A 17,268-nucleotide genomic window follows, 5' to 3' on the forward strand; every position below is an offset into this window, starting at 1 on the left:
TATGTGTTCCGCTTGTGTGCGCGCCCGAGTCTGCGACACGTGTTCCTCGCACGTGCTGCACGCACGTGTACGTGTACGTGAGCACGAGCGCGCCTCTCGCGATTAAACATCGATTAGTCCCCGATACGATGGAACGATCGAACGGTGAGATTCGCGAGAAACCGAACGACGTCCGATGAGAAACACTACTGACACGCAACCAGTTTCTCTGTTAGGTTATTCCATAATAAATGTCGATTTTCGAACGATATTTCCGGTGCTCGCCGCTAGATGGACACGCGTAAGTAATCTTCTCGCTAGTCCTCGCTCGGTAGTTCGTCACTGTACCCTGAAATAAGGACCATGATAGGATAATGGCTTAAATGGCTGGACGTTTTTAAGAAGAAAATTCTAAGAATTGAAAGGTATTTAACGAGACGGAAAAAAGGTAATAGGATTCGTGAAAGAAGTTGTTCGAAACCGATTCGAACAGTAAAACACACTCCGTTTCGCTTTAATAAATCCCTCGAGCAAGTCCCTTGGGACTCTACGGGTGGTTCGAGCGTCGAGGAATCGCGAACGATGGATAGGGCGAAGAAACCCGCGAGTCGTCGTCGTCTACGAACAGCGGGTGGTCTCCGGTTCGCTGAAAACGCGAAACAGGAACAACAACTTTGCGAACCATTTTATTACCAGCCGTTACTCGATAATGTTCAAGCAGCAATCGTAAAAATGATTAGACACTACGAATTTATTCATACGATATCTCTGCTTTTGTTTTCGAGTTGACTCAGATTCATCGGCATATTGAATTTGATCCCATCCTTAATTAAGACTTCACTGCTCGGAGATATGGACCGTCGTGTAAACAAATTGGAGGAGCTGAAACAATGACCGACTGTGTCTCGTAATCAGCTCGTGTGTTGTAAATAATTCGCGAATCTTCTCTGTCCCGAAAGTTCGACCGTAGATCCGCTGACGCGTGGATCGTTTTTCGACTCGTCTGGTCTTCGTCTGGGTTATTTCTGATTATCCCTTCCTATCAATTTTAAACAGCAAATCGATAGGTGAATTTTGCTACATTAGCAATCAAGGGTTAACAACGTTTCGCCGTGTATCGGCATGTTGCGGCGAATGGATTACTCCGCGGATCGGTCCAATCTGCGATTCGTCTCGGCCACGATGCTTGACCCTTTCCCACGCTACTGGCCGTTCGACGAGGGAAGAAATACTCTTCCAGGCTCTCATTAACCGCGTACAGAATCGTCGTAGTAATCTCGGCCTCGCGAAATGCTCGAGTTAACAAGCAGAAAATCGACGTTTCCCGCGAGAAAATCGAGCGATAACTCAATCCTCTGGCGCAGAGGTAAACAGAGATTTCGTAAGAGAAAAGAAAGACAACGCGATCGAGGGCACCTGTATGACGAAGCTGTTCTCGTGCGAGCGAGTTCGGAAACGCGGCGTGTAATGCAACCTTAAAGCTCACAATGAGTTGGCCACCTACGGACGCGGAGTCGGTGAAAGATGTTTCTCATTGTCTCCGTCTGCTGTGGGAACGAATTTTCGTCGAAATCCAACGAGATAAAGGATTTCATGAATGAAGAAGGTTGTAGATGTTCCTCGGATGGGATCCTTTCTATTTTTCTCGGTTTCTCTTTCACCTTCCCGGATCCTCCTCCCTGCTATCGTCTATTTTCTCTTTCACACGCGTTTGCGGCTTCCACGGAGCATCTTAGCGATCGGTTTCGAAAGGTGGAGCCTTTCTCCTCCTCGTCTCACCGCCCCCTTCCTCTCTTCGCTCTTTCTCTTTTCCACGCTCGCTACGGTCATTTCTTTTCTTCCCTTCTATCCACCGAAGCAGCATTATCTTATAATCGACCGAATGATTCTCCTGTCCGCTAGAATGGCACGACCTGCTGAGCACACGTTTCACTTCGTTAATGTCTGCCCGTGAGAGCGAATCCGCTCGATTTGATGACTTCTTTCTCCCGCAATCATGTTGGACGTCAACCGATGGAGCAACTTCTTCCGTTCCACGCGTTTTCACATGGTGTCCATCTCGAGCTCCGACTGTCACGGGGTTTCGGAAGTTGTCGCAATGTTCGTTCTGAAGGGAAAAAATTCGTAGGGGTGACTGGTTATCGGGGAAGCAGGGGAAGTCGAGAGGTGGTCAGTATCGATTTGCCTGGTACCCCGAACAATTCATTTTTGTATTCGTCTCACCTGATCGCAACGTGTGCGGTCCGTGACGTCATAATTCGGGGCCCCTTCGAGGCGTTCCGCCCCCTTAATGCGAGCCCCGACACCTCTCTCGACTCCGCGAGCCAGCACGCACTTTCCTCTTCTTCTCCTCCACCCCCTTACCCCGCGATTCTTCTTCTTATTCGCTTCGTCTCTTGCCGTTTCAACCGCGTCGAAGGGAAAAGGCAAGAAGACACGAGGGAAAGATGAACGAGGGTGAAGGAGGGACTAACCGCGGCGCGTTGCAGCCTCCTCCTCTCGCCTCTACCTTCTGTGCTCTGCAGCCTCTCGTACCCCTTTTCCCTTCTCGTAGTGACCGAGGATAGCTGGATGGTATATACACCTGGAAGGCGGCCAAGGGGGATATAATGGCTCGGTCGGACTTCACACGATGCCGACCGGTACGTCGGCCTCGAGGATGATGCGCGCCACGGACAGGGAGAGACGGGGACGAAACGTTCCTCGGACCTCCGGGGGAGGACTTTCGGTTTGATTTTGCGGAAGGATCGCTCGTATCTTCCATTCAGCTGCAAATCACTGGTGGCGAGTTTCAATAAAATTTGACGAACTCTGCGAAAGAGCATTGGGTGCCCCCGATTCACGAGGTGGGCGACGTGTGCGTGTCCCGCGACGGAACGCAGCAAGTGAAAATAGATGGAAGGTGGAGAGAAAAGAAGTAGAAGCGAGCGGAGAAGCTCGAGAGGAAGATTAGGGTACTCGAAGGCGTCGGAGAGAAGCGGAGGACAGTGGGGCATCTCGTGCAGAAGAGTCGGAGGGTGGGCACCGTTAGCCGGTTTTGTACGAGCAGCCTTCGCCGCTGTCAGCCCGCGGGGGCCTTATTTCAAGACCGTACCGAATCAGGCACGACAATCGCTCTAATATCCACACGAATGCCATGCCGGAGGCCCTCGTGTTCCAACAGGCCTTCCTTCTTCTTCTCTTCCTTTCTACTCTCTATCCATCTGTACTCTTCTGCTCGACCTAACTCACCACGAGTGAGAGATCTCTATTCTTTTTTTCTTGCTGTCGTTACAATTAATACTGGCGTACTAGATCAGTGAGAGATCGCTGAAAGAATCGTGAAACAATACGAAGCTTCAGGTTTTACCTGTATCCATTATATTCTCTTTGTCGGAAGAGAAAGAACGTTTTTCGATCAATGAAAAATCGAACGAACGATTAGCGATTGTTCGATGGAAACGAAACGATGGCCGGCGATAAGAAGAAACGATATACGATAACGAATCCATGGTCGGTGTACCGAACGCCAGGCAAGTATGCGGAAATGACGATTAGAGGACCGTAAAACGATTGGAAACCCAAGGGATACGCGAGTAAATAGAGGCAGGTTTCACGACAGGTTGGAAAGTAACGTTGAAAGTGTAGATAAGCCTCGAAGGGTATATATACACGAACGAATCCTAATCTCCGGTGGATGGCAATAAGGACGGCGAGGGTTTCTTTTACAATCGGCCCCGGGGGCCAATTAGATCCAAAGTTCTTAATCCGTTTATCAGCCGCGCCACGGTGCACGAGCCTCTTTCATCGGAACGGATAAAAGAGCTTTCGAGTTCCTCGCCGAAGATGCCTGAATCCAATCGCAATGGAATACCTGAGAACACAATTTATGCTTTAATCGACTCGCTCTTTCGAAACGGCAGACTTTTTCAATCTTCTTCGAAAAGAAGGATAAACGGACTGACTTCCACGGGTGTGATCGGAGATATCCGATAATTAACTCGTTACGGTCCTTTATCTTCAATCGAACGAAATGCATATCAAATATTACACTTTCGTTTTGAACAATCAGAAATAATTTTTTTTGGTGATTATTTTCATTAGTTTTAACAAAGGATACATTTTGTAGAAAATTAAGTGTGCCTAAAGTGGAAGAAAAATCCACGAATTTGAGCGAGGATATTTAGTCGATACGATCGTGCAGGCTCTGTGGAGGAACGAAGCCTTTGGATGGTGGCGCGGTACCACGGTATAATAACAGAGCACCCCAGCCCCGACTAGCTGATGACTTCATTGAACTGGTCCCGGTTGGCCCGCGGGTCCAGGACCTCCCTGAAACCGCCTGGAAATTATAACGCCGGCCTGCGGCCAGGTCCGCTTTTGATGCGGCCCAGACACGTTTCGAACATTTAGTGGATCCCTTCAGGCTTCCCTCGAACGGTCCCCAATCCTCCTCTTCTTTTCCCTAGCCTCGATACGTGTTTTTCGCGTCGCGCTTCCGCTTGTCACCACGCTTCCTCTCCCCGTTGCCACGCGTGCCCTGTTCCAGCTTCGGTTAATATAATAATGCGACGTATCGCGAGGGACACGAGCGTTTCATAAAGGAACGTTGGTCTATAAACTGGCGACTTACAAGCACGATCCGTTGAAATACAATCGCGAACACGCCCGCTCGTCTATCCGTGTTCCATAACCGGGGACGCGAACGTTGTTCCGTTCGCGGGATTCTTTCGGAACGGTCGTTGTTTTACATGGTTTAAATCGCCGGTCCGTGGACGATTCATCGTGCCAAAAGCTGTGAGAACGGCGCGGATAGACGTCGTGATCGGGTTTCGATCGTTGTAGGCCTCGTACGAGAAGAAAGCGGCAACGATCGCATAGCGGAAGAGGAACAAAGAGAACGGGCAAGGGACAAGTGGAGAACACGGGGCACGCGGAGTCGTTTAACCCGAACGGGTCAGCCAGGGTCGAGTTCCTCTTCCCTCTGTCCTTTCGATCGAGAACGTATCGATTCCTATGGGAAATAGAAAGTGGCCACGTGGTGCGTACGTTTAGTCTATGCGAAATTTACGAGCGAACCGCCTCGTAATTACCATTGTGGAAACTCGAAGAGAAGGCATCGAGGGACGCGGTGGAAAACGCAAGACAGCACGGCGAAGAGCGAAACTCAACCACTGCAGCTATTTTAGTTTAATTTAATTTTGCGTTTCAAAGAGGCGGAGGAAGAGAGAGCAGAAAAGAGAAAGATGAAAGCATCGAAGCATCTCGAGGCCAGTATGTACGAAAGACCCCGTGAGCGGCGTGTAATTGCTACGGAAGTTTAGCCGGGCATCTGTTTACCCAGTTGGATCGCGGCCTGTAAACGCCCATTTCGAGATCGTTCGAATCGGTTTCCATCTCGGCGCGAGCGCGCTTATTACCCGCGGAAACTGGCTGCCGATCGGTATCTGACTCGCATTAACGACGCTGCCACGACTGTTTCGAAACCGTTCGACACGGTGGCCTTCCATCCTTCGGTAATTAGGAACGAAACGTGAATCGTGTAATTATTAGTTTCGATATCTACTATATCTGAAAGTTATGCGGCTGGACGGTTCTCCTGGACGTTCTGATAAGGTGACTCGATGTCGAGATTGAAGATACCGTTGCTCGAGAGGACAAGCGAACGTAATTATCCGCGTTTAACAATTTCACTAGGTTTCCGTTCTTCTCCCTTAATTTACCTGAGGCAGCTGGATGCACGGTCCGAAGCTACCGTGGGTCGCCGTACGTCCGGCGCCGGCCTATCCAACGCGAAATTCTTGGTCGGAAGGTGGATGACGAGGAGGGGCAGAGGCGCAATAAATTGGCGAAACGTCAGGACGCATAAAAACAGCCGGATCCAGCTCGTCTCGCTGTTTCTTTGTCGTGGGACCGATGACACGGCATTGGTCCCCGGAGCAAACGCGGCTTTCGATTCCACCACTTGGTCACGAGGTCCCGCTTCGATCGTCTGAGACGCGGCCTTGCGAGATTCCCGGCAAAAACTGTTTGCGGTTCCCTTCCATTCTCTTCCTTCCTTTACCTCTCTGCTTCATCCCGATGTATCCTTTACAATGTGTTATGTCTCTTCGATTTCAATTCCGAATCCTTCATTTTATCTAGAACGTCCTACGAGTGATGTACGTTGTGAAAATGGTAAATTCTATTCGACTTCATTTTTGATAGCCTATAAACGGCAGAAGAGTCAAATGGTTCGGGGAACGATGCACGGCTCTATCGAAGCGGGTTCGTCACGCGTGCACGTCAGCGGGTCGATCATCTTCTTTTTTCCCCATCTCTCCTTCTTTCGATTCGTTCTCGTCATAATAGAAGAATCTGTTCGTCGCTGGCCGCTTTGGTCCGCCTCTATCGTTTCGAGGTGCACACCGGTGGCCGCCACCGGGCGGCACGCCGCTCGCTCTCGAGGTTCCCGGAGCAGGTTCTCAGGAATTCACGACTCATGCGACGACGACCGGGTGTCCGAGTGAAACGTATAATGGCATTTAACGAAGAGGAATCGTGGTAGCCGGGTCCGGCGAGCTTGCTCCAAATTGCTAGGTCAGGCTAATGTCGAAACGACGGCCGTGGACAGGGCCTGGTATTGTTCCGACACCCTTCTCCGTCACGATGGCTCGTGGGAACACGCCCGTTTCTTTTTTTTTCACTCTCCATTATCCTCTCGAGCACCCTCGCCTTGATATATTTTCCTTGCTCTTTTGGGAAAGAACCACCTTCTTTCTCGTTTCACCGTTTCGATCGGTAGACCGTGATTTTCATTTAGGAAAACTTTATCGAATCTTCTTGCGACGATGGGTTCTCGCGAATTAGCGTGTACCAGTGTCGGAGGAGGATGAAAAAGGGGGCGAGAAAAAAAGGATGAAAAAGAGGAGAAAAGGTGAAGAAGGTGGGCTAAAGGGAAGCTCTGCTCGTCTCTGAAAACTGGTCTGCTGGAGACGCGGTCTTAGCAGCAAAGAAGAGTCGAAGGAGCGGCATTCCCCGGTAATTAGTCTCACCCATAAATTACTGGCTATTCCGTGTCTGTGTTGGTCACAACTCGGTAACGTCCTCCTCCTCCTCCTTCTATCCTTCCGCTCGGTCTGCCGTCTATTTCCTTCGCAACTCTTTTTTTCGCATCTTTTCTCGTCCCTTCTTTCACATTTTACACGGTGCCCCTGGTACGGCACCTACGAAAATAAACGATCCACCTCGACGAATATTTGTCCGATCTTTACCCTGTCATCGTAGTCGTCGACGACGACGATCGAAGCGATCTAGGTGCCAGAAGGTCTGAGCCTATGGGAACGAGAAGGAACTCGTCTCTATCGTGGGTCCAACGTGGCTGGTCTTCTGATCCGGGAGGATCTCTCGGGACCGCCGAAGAGGCAGAGGATCCCGCTGCTAAATGAGCTGTAATACGGACCCCCGCTGACCCCCTTGCTTCTCACTCTTCTTTCGCCTTCTTCTTCCAGTCGGCCCGTTTTCCAGTCTGGTGGCCACCTCCTTCTTTCTCTCGAAACTACTTGCCCCCTCGGGTAGGATTCGGCGGTCATGATACGGCCACACCGGACGATTCCTTTTACCGTCACTCTTCCCGCTCCTTTTATCGTTTCTCGTCTTTCATCGTCGCTGTTATCGAATGAAATTCTTCGAGAATCTTTCCAATCGACGATTAACTAGCTGGATCGAAATCGAATTAAGTAGAGATGGAAATTCATTCGATAAGACTTTCGTATCGGTCGACGAATCTGTCGGATTACGTTCCCTCGAGCGCGAAACGGTTCTGGTCGCTTCTACGAAGTAACGGAGAACGGTCGTGACATCGAGACCGATCGCTCGGTCAACGAAGCAGTTGACCCGTGGCTCGGAGATACGAGCGGGCCGATCTGTCAATTAGGTCAACCGTTCTCCATGCTCGCTACCGGCGAACAGAGAAGCGGGGGGGGAAAAAGTGGAAGTACTCGGTAGGATTTATTTTCAGACGCTTACACCATTGTCATTGCCGTTTCGTTATCGTGCAGCCTGCGTTTGATATACGCAACGCGAAATGGATTTCGTTAGGGAATTGGAAGGATGGAAAGATAGCGGCGCGGTTGGAAGAAGCTGGTGCTCCCTCCGTGGGAGCCGTGGCGGCATGGCAGGTTACAAGAAGCAGAGAGGAGCCGAGAGGTTCTCGTTCTCGTAGGAGAAGTTAAAAGAGGAAAAGAGGGGCTCGGTTGCGTCTCGTTGCCGCCGAGTGGCGCTCACCTGCCTAGTCCGCAACAGTCTCGTACGGTTCGCTCCGACCAGGAGCCTCGTCGCCGATCACGGACCAACGATTCTCTTCTCTTCTCTTCTCCTCCATCCCCTACCATCGACCTCCTTCTTCGCTTTCCACCTCCGCAACCATCTCGCTAAGCCACGTGTCGTCAGCTTTTCGACCTACCCTCTATCCTTTCCTACCCTTTCCTTTCCATCACCTTTCACCTCCCTTCGCCCGTCCGCTTTGCCCTCTATCATCCCTCTGTCGTTTCGACGATAATCCAGGATAATTCGATCGAAATCGATCCTTTTCTTCGGTCGAGTGGTGCAGTGAAGGTGGTACAGGTGGTAAGGTGGTCTTGGAAGGAGAACAGAACAGAAGAAGCAAGAAAAGAAGAGAAGAAGAAGAAGAATGGTGGGGCTGCTGTCTTCTCTACTTCTTAGTACACTTTTCTGGTGGGGGTAAAGCAACACTCAAAGTTCGTGGTGACGTAGTTGTGGCAGGAACGCGACGCGTTTTTCTCCCAGGCCGGAAGAGACGATATCGTTGCTTCCTAGATTCGACAAAATCCTCGGCAACTTGTAGCGAGAGATAAAAGGGGAAGGTATCGAGAGTCGGAAGAAAGAGGTGGAAAGGCTATGAAACGGTAGGGGAAGTTTCAGAGTGGGGGTATATCTAGTTCAAGAGACCGGAAGCGGATGGTGTTCCGGATGTTTCTCGATTTAGTGATAACGAAGATACACGGTGCTTCCAAGAGCTTGCGAGAGTCAAAGCAAACCGAGAAATTTGATTGTTTTTCCATCGTTTGGTGTAACAGGCTGGAAAGAGAAGATGAGGATTCGACGAGTCCGATATTTGCATTTCACCGAAGCTCGTTCGCTTTGATTTCGAGACCGAAGAAGAAAGAAGAAGGCGTGGAGGAGGAGAAAGAGGAAGTAGAGGGCTGTAGCGACGCCGAAGAAGAAGAAGAAGAAGAAGAAGAGGAAGAAAAGGATCATGCTTCAGTGAAGTGTCGGCAGAAGCGAAGATACACGAGAAAGTAGTCGAGAGTGGACGGTCGAGGAGATCGGGTGCTCGATAAAGAAATTTCTCTCTCTCTTGAGATCGTGGAAAAAAGGATCTTTGAATATTCTTTAAAGAACACGTAGCAGTGATCTAAACGAGAGTGGCGTAATTTCACGGCGAGTTTCGTAGGTCAGGATTCGACAAGGTTCTTTCGTACGTCACAGAACGCGTTCGATTTCCTTTCGCGTTCTCGGTTGGAGAACACATCCGTCTTCCGGTATCCAGCGACACGAACGGCCGGGAAGGAAAGCAATTGTCTGAGGACTCGCACGGAGGGGCGGAGGGGATGGAGATGCGCCTCGTTCTCGTGGCGATCTGCCTCCTTCTCGTCACCCCCATCGCCGGCTCTTTCTGGTACGTAACGTTTACCATTACTTTTTTCATCTTCCGTTTTTAACACTACCACTACAAGCTCAGTCCAATTATCGAACTAACTTTGGTGGTAATTGAAATCAATTAAAATCGCTCCTTTCACGTTAGCGAGTAAACGAAAAGAAACTAGCAAAAACGGCGGTTGGCAATCAAAAACGTCACACTTTTACGTGGGTAATTACGTAGAAAATAATCGGTGTTTGAGCACCGGTAAACGTCGTTGCTCTACGAACGTGACGAACTAACGAGTGCTCCAGTTCCGAAGCACGTCATCTGGGTTATCAATTACGCGGCACGTTACCCACACGCGGAATGATTAATGATCCCATAAATCCACCTTTGGTAGTTGCTCGAGTTACCTCTCTGTCTCTCGTAGTAAGTAAGACTTGTCCAGAGATTTACGATTTCATTTCGATTCGCTTAAATTGCGCGGTTACCATTACCGGAAATTCTTCTTGACTGAAAATGCGCTTGGAATCCACTGACGGACCGTTCGAGGAGCCAAAGAAAAGGGGATGGATATCGAAAGGTGCCGTTTATTTTCAACATTATTTATTGCACCAGTCGTTCATCTTACATGTGGATTCGACAGCTGACTAACGAATGAAAAGAATACTTATTACAAGCGTAGAAAAGTGGAATTGAACACGAAAGGGTTGGCACACGGCGTGAATTCGTAACCATGTGACACGAGCTGTTCGTAACCGAGTTACGTATCTCGCGAGCTGGAACAGTAAAATATACGGTAGCTGGAGCGCGCGATGTGTACTCGAGTTTATTATGTAAATGTTTGGACGACGATATAGAGACCGTTATCGTCGTACCGCCATCCAAGGTTCCAGAGAGGAAAGCAGCTACTTTGCTGCTTCCTTTAAACCGCATTTTACTCTTCTCGTAATCAATCTTTGCGATTCTATCCTATTCCATCCCTTCCTCTGTAAATGTTCGACTCGAAGGGTATCATTTCCGCAGAGGGTGAAGGGTAGCCCTCGTCTATCTCCGTTTCTCCCTAAGGTCGAGTAAATATTTGTCAACGATTTAAAGGGGATTTCTGCGCGCACTCGACACTGTACCGTCGCACCTTGCTCGCTTACCTGTCCACACCGTCCACACGACCGAGTGTTTGATAAATACATTAGAAGGTTCGTGGTTTGTTTCGACGACAGGTATTTAACAGCTGTTTAAGTAGGTTCGGGGAACCTTTTTCCTCGTCAAGAGCCAGGTCCGCTCTCTTTTCACTTATTTTTCTTCTCGAACGTGTTTCGCTTTGATATTTCACGGACAATGCTTGCCACGATCTGCGTATAGGTTCGTCAAATCGGTCGCCTCTGGTGCTGCGAATTGGCGAACCGATTACTCGATCGAAACCGGATTCCCTTGATCGAGATTCCACGATTTCGTCGCGAGGAATACCATTCTATTCTCTCTTTCTTTCGATTCGTTTCACGGTAGCCAGGAGACACTCGGGCGAAGCTGAATCCAGCGAAGGACAAAGAGGACCGAGTGGAGGAGTAAAGAGGTAAAGAAGCGAGCGAGGACGGACAATGGTCTCGCTCGAAGCGTCACCCGTAAATCTCGTTGAGCGCGTATAATTTGTAAGTCGGCAGCAGCCCCGTTTCCTCTCTTCCCTCTTCGCCTTCTGTTTCCCGCTCGCGCGATTCCTCTTCGTCTCGCTGCCACGGACCCGCGAACCGTCTCGGCGCACAAAAATCGAGAGCAGTCCCCGAAGGACCCCGCGGTAGATTCGAATGCATTCTTGCGCCTCTCGCTCGCCTCTCTCTTCCTTCGGCCACGCTCGCATTCTTCCTCTCTCTGCGAACAAAGTGTCCGCTTCTGTCGTATTCGTTCGTTAATTTTCCATTTCCTGACCTACATTACTAATTACGGTCTCTGTTAAAAATTAATTAATCACGCGGACGAGTCTTTAGCGCGCAAGCGCGACAACCTAGACCAACGAGAAACGATCAAGTTCACCGTGTCTCGCTAATTATTCCCCACGAACGCGTCTCTACCTTCTGCCTTTCTCTTCGCCGCAGAAGCGGCCGAACCTGTCGGCCGTGTCGCAGGTGAAAAAGGTGTCTAGGTATCGAGCGATCGGCCACGGGTATCGTAACGACCAGTTTGCCGATAATGCGATAGCGTTCGGTCGGGTCGCAAAGTCGGCCAATGAGCCGCGCGGTGGGCAGTCCACAGCTACCTTCTCGCTGGTTGGACAACCCGATACTCCCACCCGATACACTCTATCTCACCTGGCCTCTCTCTTTCTTCAACCGTGCTTCTGTATAATCGTAATCATAAAAGGGCCCTGTGACACGAGCTCACCTGCTTCAACTTCGATCGCTGCAAAAGTCTGCGAATCTCTCCTGGTGATCGGGATCGCAATGTTTCGCAGCGTTCACTGCGTTCGTGTCATTTTGTAAATTAATTATTTATAGGTGAGATTGCTCCCTCTTTTCCTACGCCATTCCAGAAACTACGCCGTTCGGTGTATGAATGTTTGATCCCGATACCGGCCGTATTTCGGTCAGCCGCTGCTCGTAATGCTTATTTTCGTCGCGTACGTTACTCCAAGTTTCGCCGAGGATTAGTACCCTCTTGCGTGGCCGGTCGGTTTGTCTATTTGCGGCCGTAAAAGCTCGATCTTTTCGTTTGAGAAGGGATGTATGCACCGTTGGTAACACGGTGCCAACGTAAACACGGAAAATTCCTTCCCTTTGCAATCGTCAACGAAACTTCCGTCTTCTGATTTGCGATCTTGGAACAGGATAATCGTAAGATCATTTCAGAGACATTACTTAGGGGATAATCTGACATTAACTTGGAAGCCTGAAGGGTGCAATATAAACACCGTACAACTGGTTTCGTGGAGAACAACTGTAGTCGACAGGGTTAAAAGGTCCCGCAGGTTTTTTATTCAAGAGTTAAATGGCGAGCGGTGATTATCCGAAAAAAAGGAACACGTACGGTACGCAGGCTACGGTAATAGTTATCGAGGAACAAGAGCATTGTAGGTAGTTAACGCGGTTGGAACGCGTGTCCCGTACGAGCAAAAGCATGGAATCGATTTTCGTGGAATGTTAGGACGAGGGGGGCAAACGCGTTTCCCGACGCTAGACGTTCCCGACAGAAGAATTTCAAATTGTTTCGACGGCGCGTGCACGACGCAACCAGCTATGTATGGAATTTTAAGACCCCCCTTTCCAAAGCTTACTCTAATTTTATTAGTCCCTTTCCCGATTCGATCGGCTTTCATTAAGCGGCGTGCTTCGAATAATTCGTTAAACGCCAGTATGCTTAGCGGTATACGATTATCGGGAACCGGAAATAGTGTCGACTGTTCCTCGTTTTCTTTTCTTCTGTTGCTACGATCGAAAGGTTGGACGACAATCGCGCCACGAATTCCAGCAGCCTCCTCGGAAACGCAACCTAGACTCGGCTTGCACCCTGTAACCCTTGCCACCAATTTGTTCAGGCATTCTCGAGGCCAGTCGAATCGCCTTTCTTACGCGGGACGGTCCATCTCTCGCCGAATACAAGTATCGCTTCGGTTGCGCCATTCGAAGTTCCCATTCCGTTTCTACTGCGGCGACCAGTACGGAAATTCTGAAGCCTCGAGAAGCGAGGGGTATAATAAGAAATTATACTCGTGATTCGATGTCATCGATGTCAGCAATGACTTATAGATTAAGGGAACATATTTATCCCTCACGAGTTCTATGTTGTGACGTCCAACTTCCGTTTGCCTTTACTTTTTACTCGCACAATCCCTTCTATTTTTCTGCAGCATCGGATTCCTTTGCTCGATGGCTAAGGGTGCAAGCATTCGATCGGATTAGTCTTAATGTCCTTGAAGTCGAGGCTGCCAACTTCCGTCGTGTTTTCTTCCTATTCTCGAGGGTCTCGTTCGTACGGTGCGAGATATTCGAGGAATTCGCCGTTTGGTCCCAGGACCCCGTTCTTCTTCACCTCCTCCCGTACTTTCATCCCGCTCCTTCTTCTTCTTCTTCGTGGGTTCCTTTCGGCAGTCGGAGGACGATTCGTTCTCTCTTTCTGGCGTGTTTCACACGGGATTAGCTGGTCCTTTTCCAACTGCGCCTCGATTCGAACGCGTACAGAGAGCGACGAGGCGAGTGAGGCAAGCAACGTAGCTCTCTCGTCACTGTCTATCCGAGCAGACAGCGTGGAGCTGCCTTCGAGCAAAGTGAGTGCGTCTAATGAGGCAATAAATAAGTCGACCGCCCTAACCGGCCTTCTCCACGCTTTTCGTTCGCGACGACGTGTCCATCCTCCGGTTCCAGTTCTTTTCTTGCCTTCTTCGCAACCCCTTCTTCCTCTTCTTCTTCTTCTTCTTCTTCTTTCTACCTCGAAAGATCGACAGACCTCCTTCCCTGGCCTTTCTTCGATGTCCAAGAGACACCGAACGAACCGATTGTGTTCGTTATCTTCGGCTCGTTTGCTCGACTTTCTCTCGATTCTTTCTTTTCTCAACGCGTCGTGTTCGTTTCGAATCTTCGCTCCGTTCGCGTCGCGTCGCCTCGCGTCGGTTCCACAGGATCGGTTCGCGAAACCAACTTACTCGGAAACATTTACGGTTTCTTGACCACTCCAATTCCTCTCGCTGGAAACTGACCACGAGTCTTGCCAGGTTATTTATAGGCGAACGAATGATAGAAAACGAACCGACCGGACCGATCAGTCGAACGACGCGACGTGTTTCCATTAATAACGTCGTAACGTTATTCGCGTATCGAGCAACCACCAGATTTGAACGTTTATTTGAGTTGGATCGCTTAGCCGGTGCAGACGGTCGTTAACGAACCAGCGCAAATACTCTTTGCCTGTGATCCCTTTGAACCGCGGTAGGGTCGGAAGAGTAGGGCGGTAGAGAAGCCTCTGTTTTCATTTTTCATTTATCCCTTTCGAGTTTATCGCGATCGATTCACCGATCGGAATTCACAGAATCCTGACGATTTAACTCTTCGATGGTCGCGAGTTTCGGTCGAATTACCTTTTGACACTCAAAGTTGTCATACGTAGGAAGAGGTTGCTATGAGCAACCCGGACATGGAAAAGATGATATACAAGTTCGCGTCAAAAGCGACACTGGTGTCGAGGAATCGACTATTTTTAGGAGCACGCGTAAGAGTTGGTTCTTGGCTTGTCAGCACAACGATAAGGCGTTTGATGTACGCGGCTCGGCGAGAGTCGAGTGCCATAACTTTCGACTTCTTGGAAAGTACGTTTGTCCGCTGGTATCTGTGTCGATGGGCAGTGACAATGCTGACAGTGCTGACGAATCGCGAGTCACTGTCGCATTCCTCGCGGATTACGGTTATCGTGACGTAAGATTCTTGGAAAATTAATTTATTCCTTTGCTTTACGGATTTAACATTGGACGTTCCGTGGAAAGAAAAAAATGATTCAGAAAGTATTCTTATTCCGTGGAAGCGTGTCCGGTTCCGGTGACTCGAAGGTGGTGTTCTCCGTTATGGACCGTCGGGAACAAGGATCGAGTAAGAATATCGACGAGTCGAATGAAGTTCTTGCGCGTTGTTCCCTGCCAGCGAGTCCGATCGTCCCGTGAGACGTAACATGCGCCATATTTTGCTCGAGAACCAGAGCAACGTTTAAATCTTTTTCTTTTTTTTTTTTTTATCTTTCTCTCTCTCTGAAGGAACGAAGACCGCAACCGGCTTGATTCTGAACGTCTTTTAGCCTCGACTCTCGCGATCTCTCTCGCGATCGCGAGTTTCTCGAGAATTCCCCGTCGGACGTTCTTGTCCTCGCTGTTATAGTCGTCGTACGAAGCAGGAATCCTCGCCCAAATGACGATGTCACCGGTGCACCAGTCACTGTTACCCCGTATTACTTCTTCTTCTCGTTCTTCCTGCGGTTCGTGCGGAACGAAAAGCACCGGCAGCATCAGCGACGTATAGACGGGCGCGAGCGACCGTCCTTAACGGAATTATTTGCCATTAAGGTCGTTGCATTCCCGAGAGGCCGTCGTGTACGCGTCCTGGCATCCAACCGACGCAGAACTAATGATCTTAATTAACGTTTCGTAACCAAGTTCGCTCGGACTGTCCTTTTAGCAAGTCTCCTCCACTCTACGCGCTCCACTCGTCCTTCTTTTCGAAATTTTTTACTCCCAGCTCTTCTTCTTTTTCTTCTTCTTCTTCTTCTTCTTTCTGGTCTCGAAGGAGAAAACTCGCGGTTACCTTCGACTCCGTAATCCCTGTAGACCTTGCCTCGTCTTCGCCGCTCAATGGAGATTTAATTATCGTAATTCGCGATCATTTGTCCTGTTCGCGAGGTTTTTGATTCTCGACCAACGAGACGGCAGTTTGCCCTGGGGACTCGTTCGATAACCTTTTCGGTGCGGCGACAGTCAGTCTCGAAGCAGCATTCGTCTCTAATCGATTCGGTGCTCGTTTGTTTCAGGACCGTTGGAAATCAGGTGGTGATGGACCCGTTGCTCATCTGCAAGAAAACCAGGAGACTGAGGGGTAAGATGGCGGATATTTGCCGGAAAGAGCCGTCATTGTTGAAGGAGATCGCAAGAGGCGTGCAAGTTGGGACCAGAGAATGCCAATATCAATTCAGGAATCGACGATGGAATTGCACAACGATCAGGAGATCATTGAGGAAGATTTTGCTACGAGGTGAGTAGCGGCTTCAATCTCGTCTAATTTCGTTTTGATTTCGACGATGATCGAAGAGATTGATTGATTTTATATAAATCCTAAACGCTACTTACTGCTAATTGCTGCTACTTAAACTGCGGGACCCCCCGCGGTAATCAGCCTGCTCGATGTAACACTTTCGCGTGTTCGCAAGTTGAATATTGCGACACTGGTACACTTGTTGCAACAACTTTATTAGAAGAGAAAAAATGCTACCGATTCGAGATTAGGCGAACCAGATGTCGATTACACACTGCCTTTCAGGCGAGCGGTTCGATTCGTTACGATTAAATGCCGGCAATCGAACGGCACACCTTCGGAAGAAGTTGCTCCGCTTCGACGTTGATCGCTCTATTCGAGACAAATCGTATCGATGCTCGATCAGTGTTATTATATCTGATCTACCGTTCGTCATTATTTTCGAATTACGCTCGACGAGGTTGTCGCGGGCAATGGAAAGTTGCACGGACATCCTTTTTTCCTTTTCCTCCATTTGCTATTGCACAACAGTTGCTTTCAATAGCCATAGAAACAGTGCATGTTCACGGTATAACACTTTGTCAACCGGAAAGCAATTAATAAATATTCTGCTAGTAATTACTAAGAAATAACCAGTTAACCATTTGCAATCATAAATAGTCTTCTCTTAATAGTCTTCTCAACAGGATATTTTGCAAGATGTTTCGCTTAATATGTTTCAAGTAGATATCTGAAGAAGGGTTAAATAGAAAACGATAAGGTTGATTTGCATGAAAATAAAGTTGCCCGTGAGTGGAGCTATTTCGGTGAAGAGAGCCGCGTAAACGGTTGCGAATGTAAATGGAACAAATTGAAGGAGGGTCTCGAGCCTCGTGTCCGAAGAGAAATTCTCACGCGGTTGGGTTAGCGTTTTATTCGTGAACCGAGGAGAAGAGAGAACGTAGCTGTCCG

General features: G+C 49.1%; 1 protein-coding gene across 8 annotated transcripts in view; it reads left to right on the forward strand.

Moving 5' to 3' along the window:
* Window positions 1-17,268, forward strand: part of LOC114871802 (protein Wnt-6-like) — a 49,932-nt gene that overhangs the window by 23,146 nt on the left and 9,518 nt on the right. For 3 of the 8 annotated variants that reach the window (XM_029178222.2, XM_029178225.2, XM_046288398.1), the window contains one exon: window positions 16,097-16,317. In XM_029178222.2, the coding sequence (XP_029034055.1) occupies window positions 16,097-16,317 (221 nt within the window). Of the gene's footprint in view, window positions 1-5; window positions 9,638-14,851; window positions 14,892-15,979; window positions 16,032-16,096; window positions 16,318-17,268 lie in introns of those variants that run through there. The other 5 variants (XM_029178226.2, XM_029178227.2, XM_046288397.1 and 2 more) reach the window with 5 other exon arrangements.

The sequence above is a fragment of the Osmia bicornis genome, chromosome 13 (assembly GCF_907164935.1).
Source record: "Osmia bicornis bicornis chromosome 13, iOsmBic2.1, whole genome shotgun sequence".
Lineage (NCBI taxonomy): Eukaryota > Metazoa > Arthropoda > Insecta > Hymenoptera > Megachilidae > Osmia > Osmia bicornis.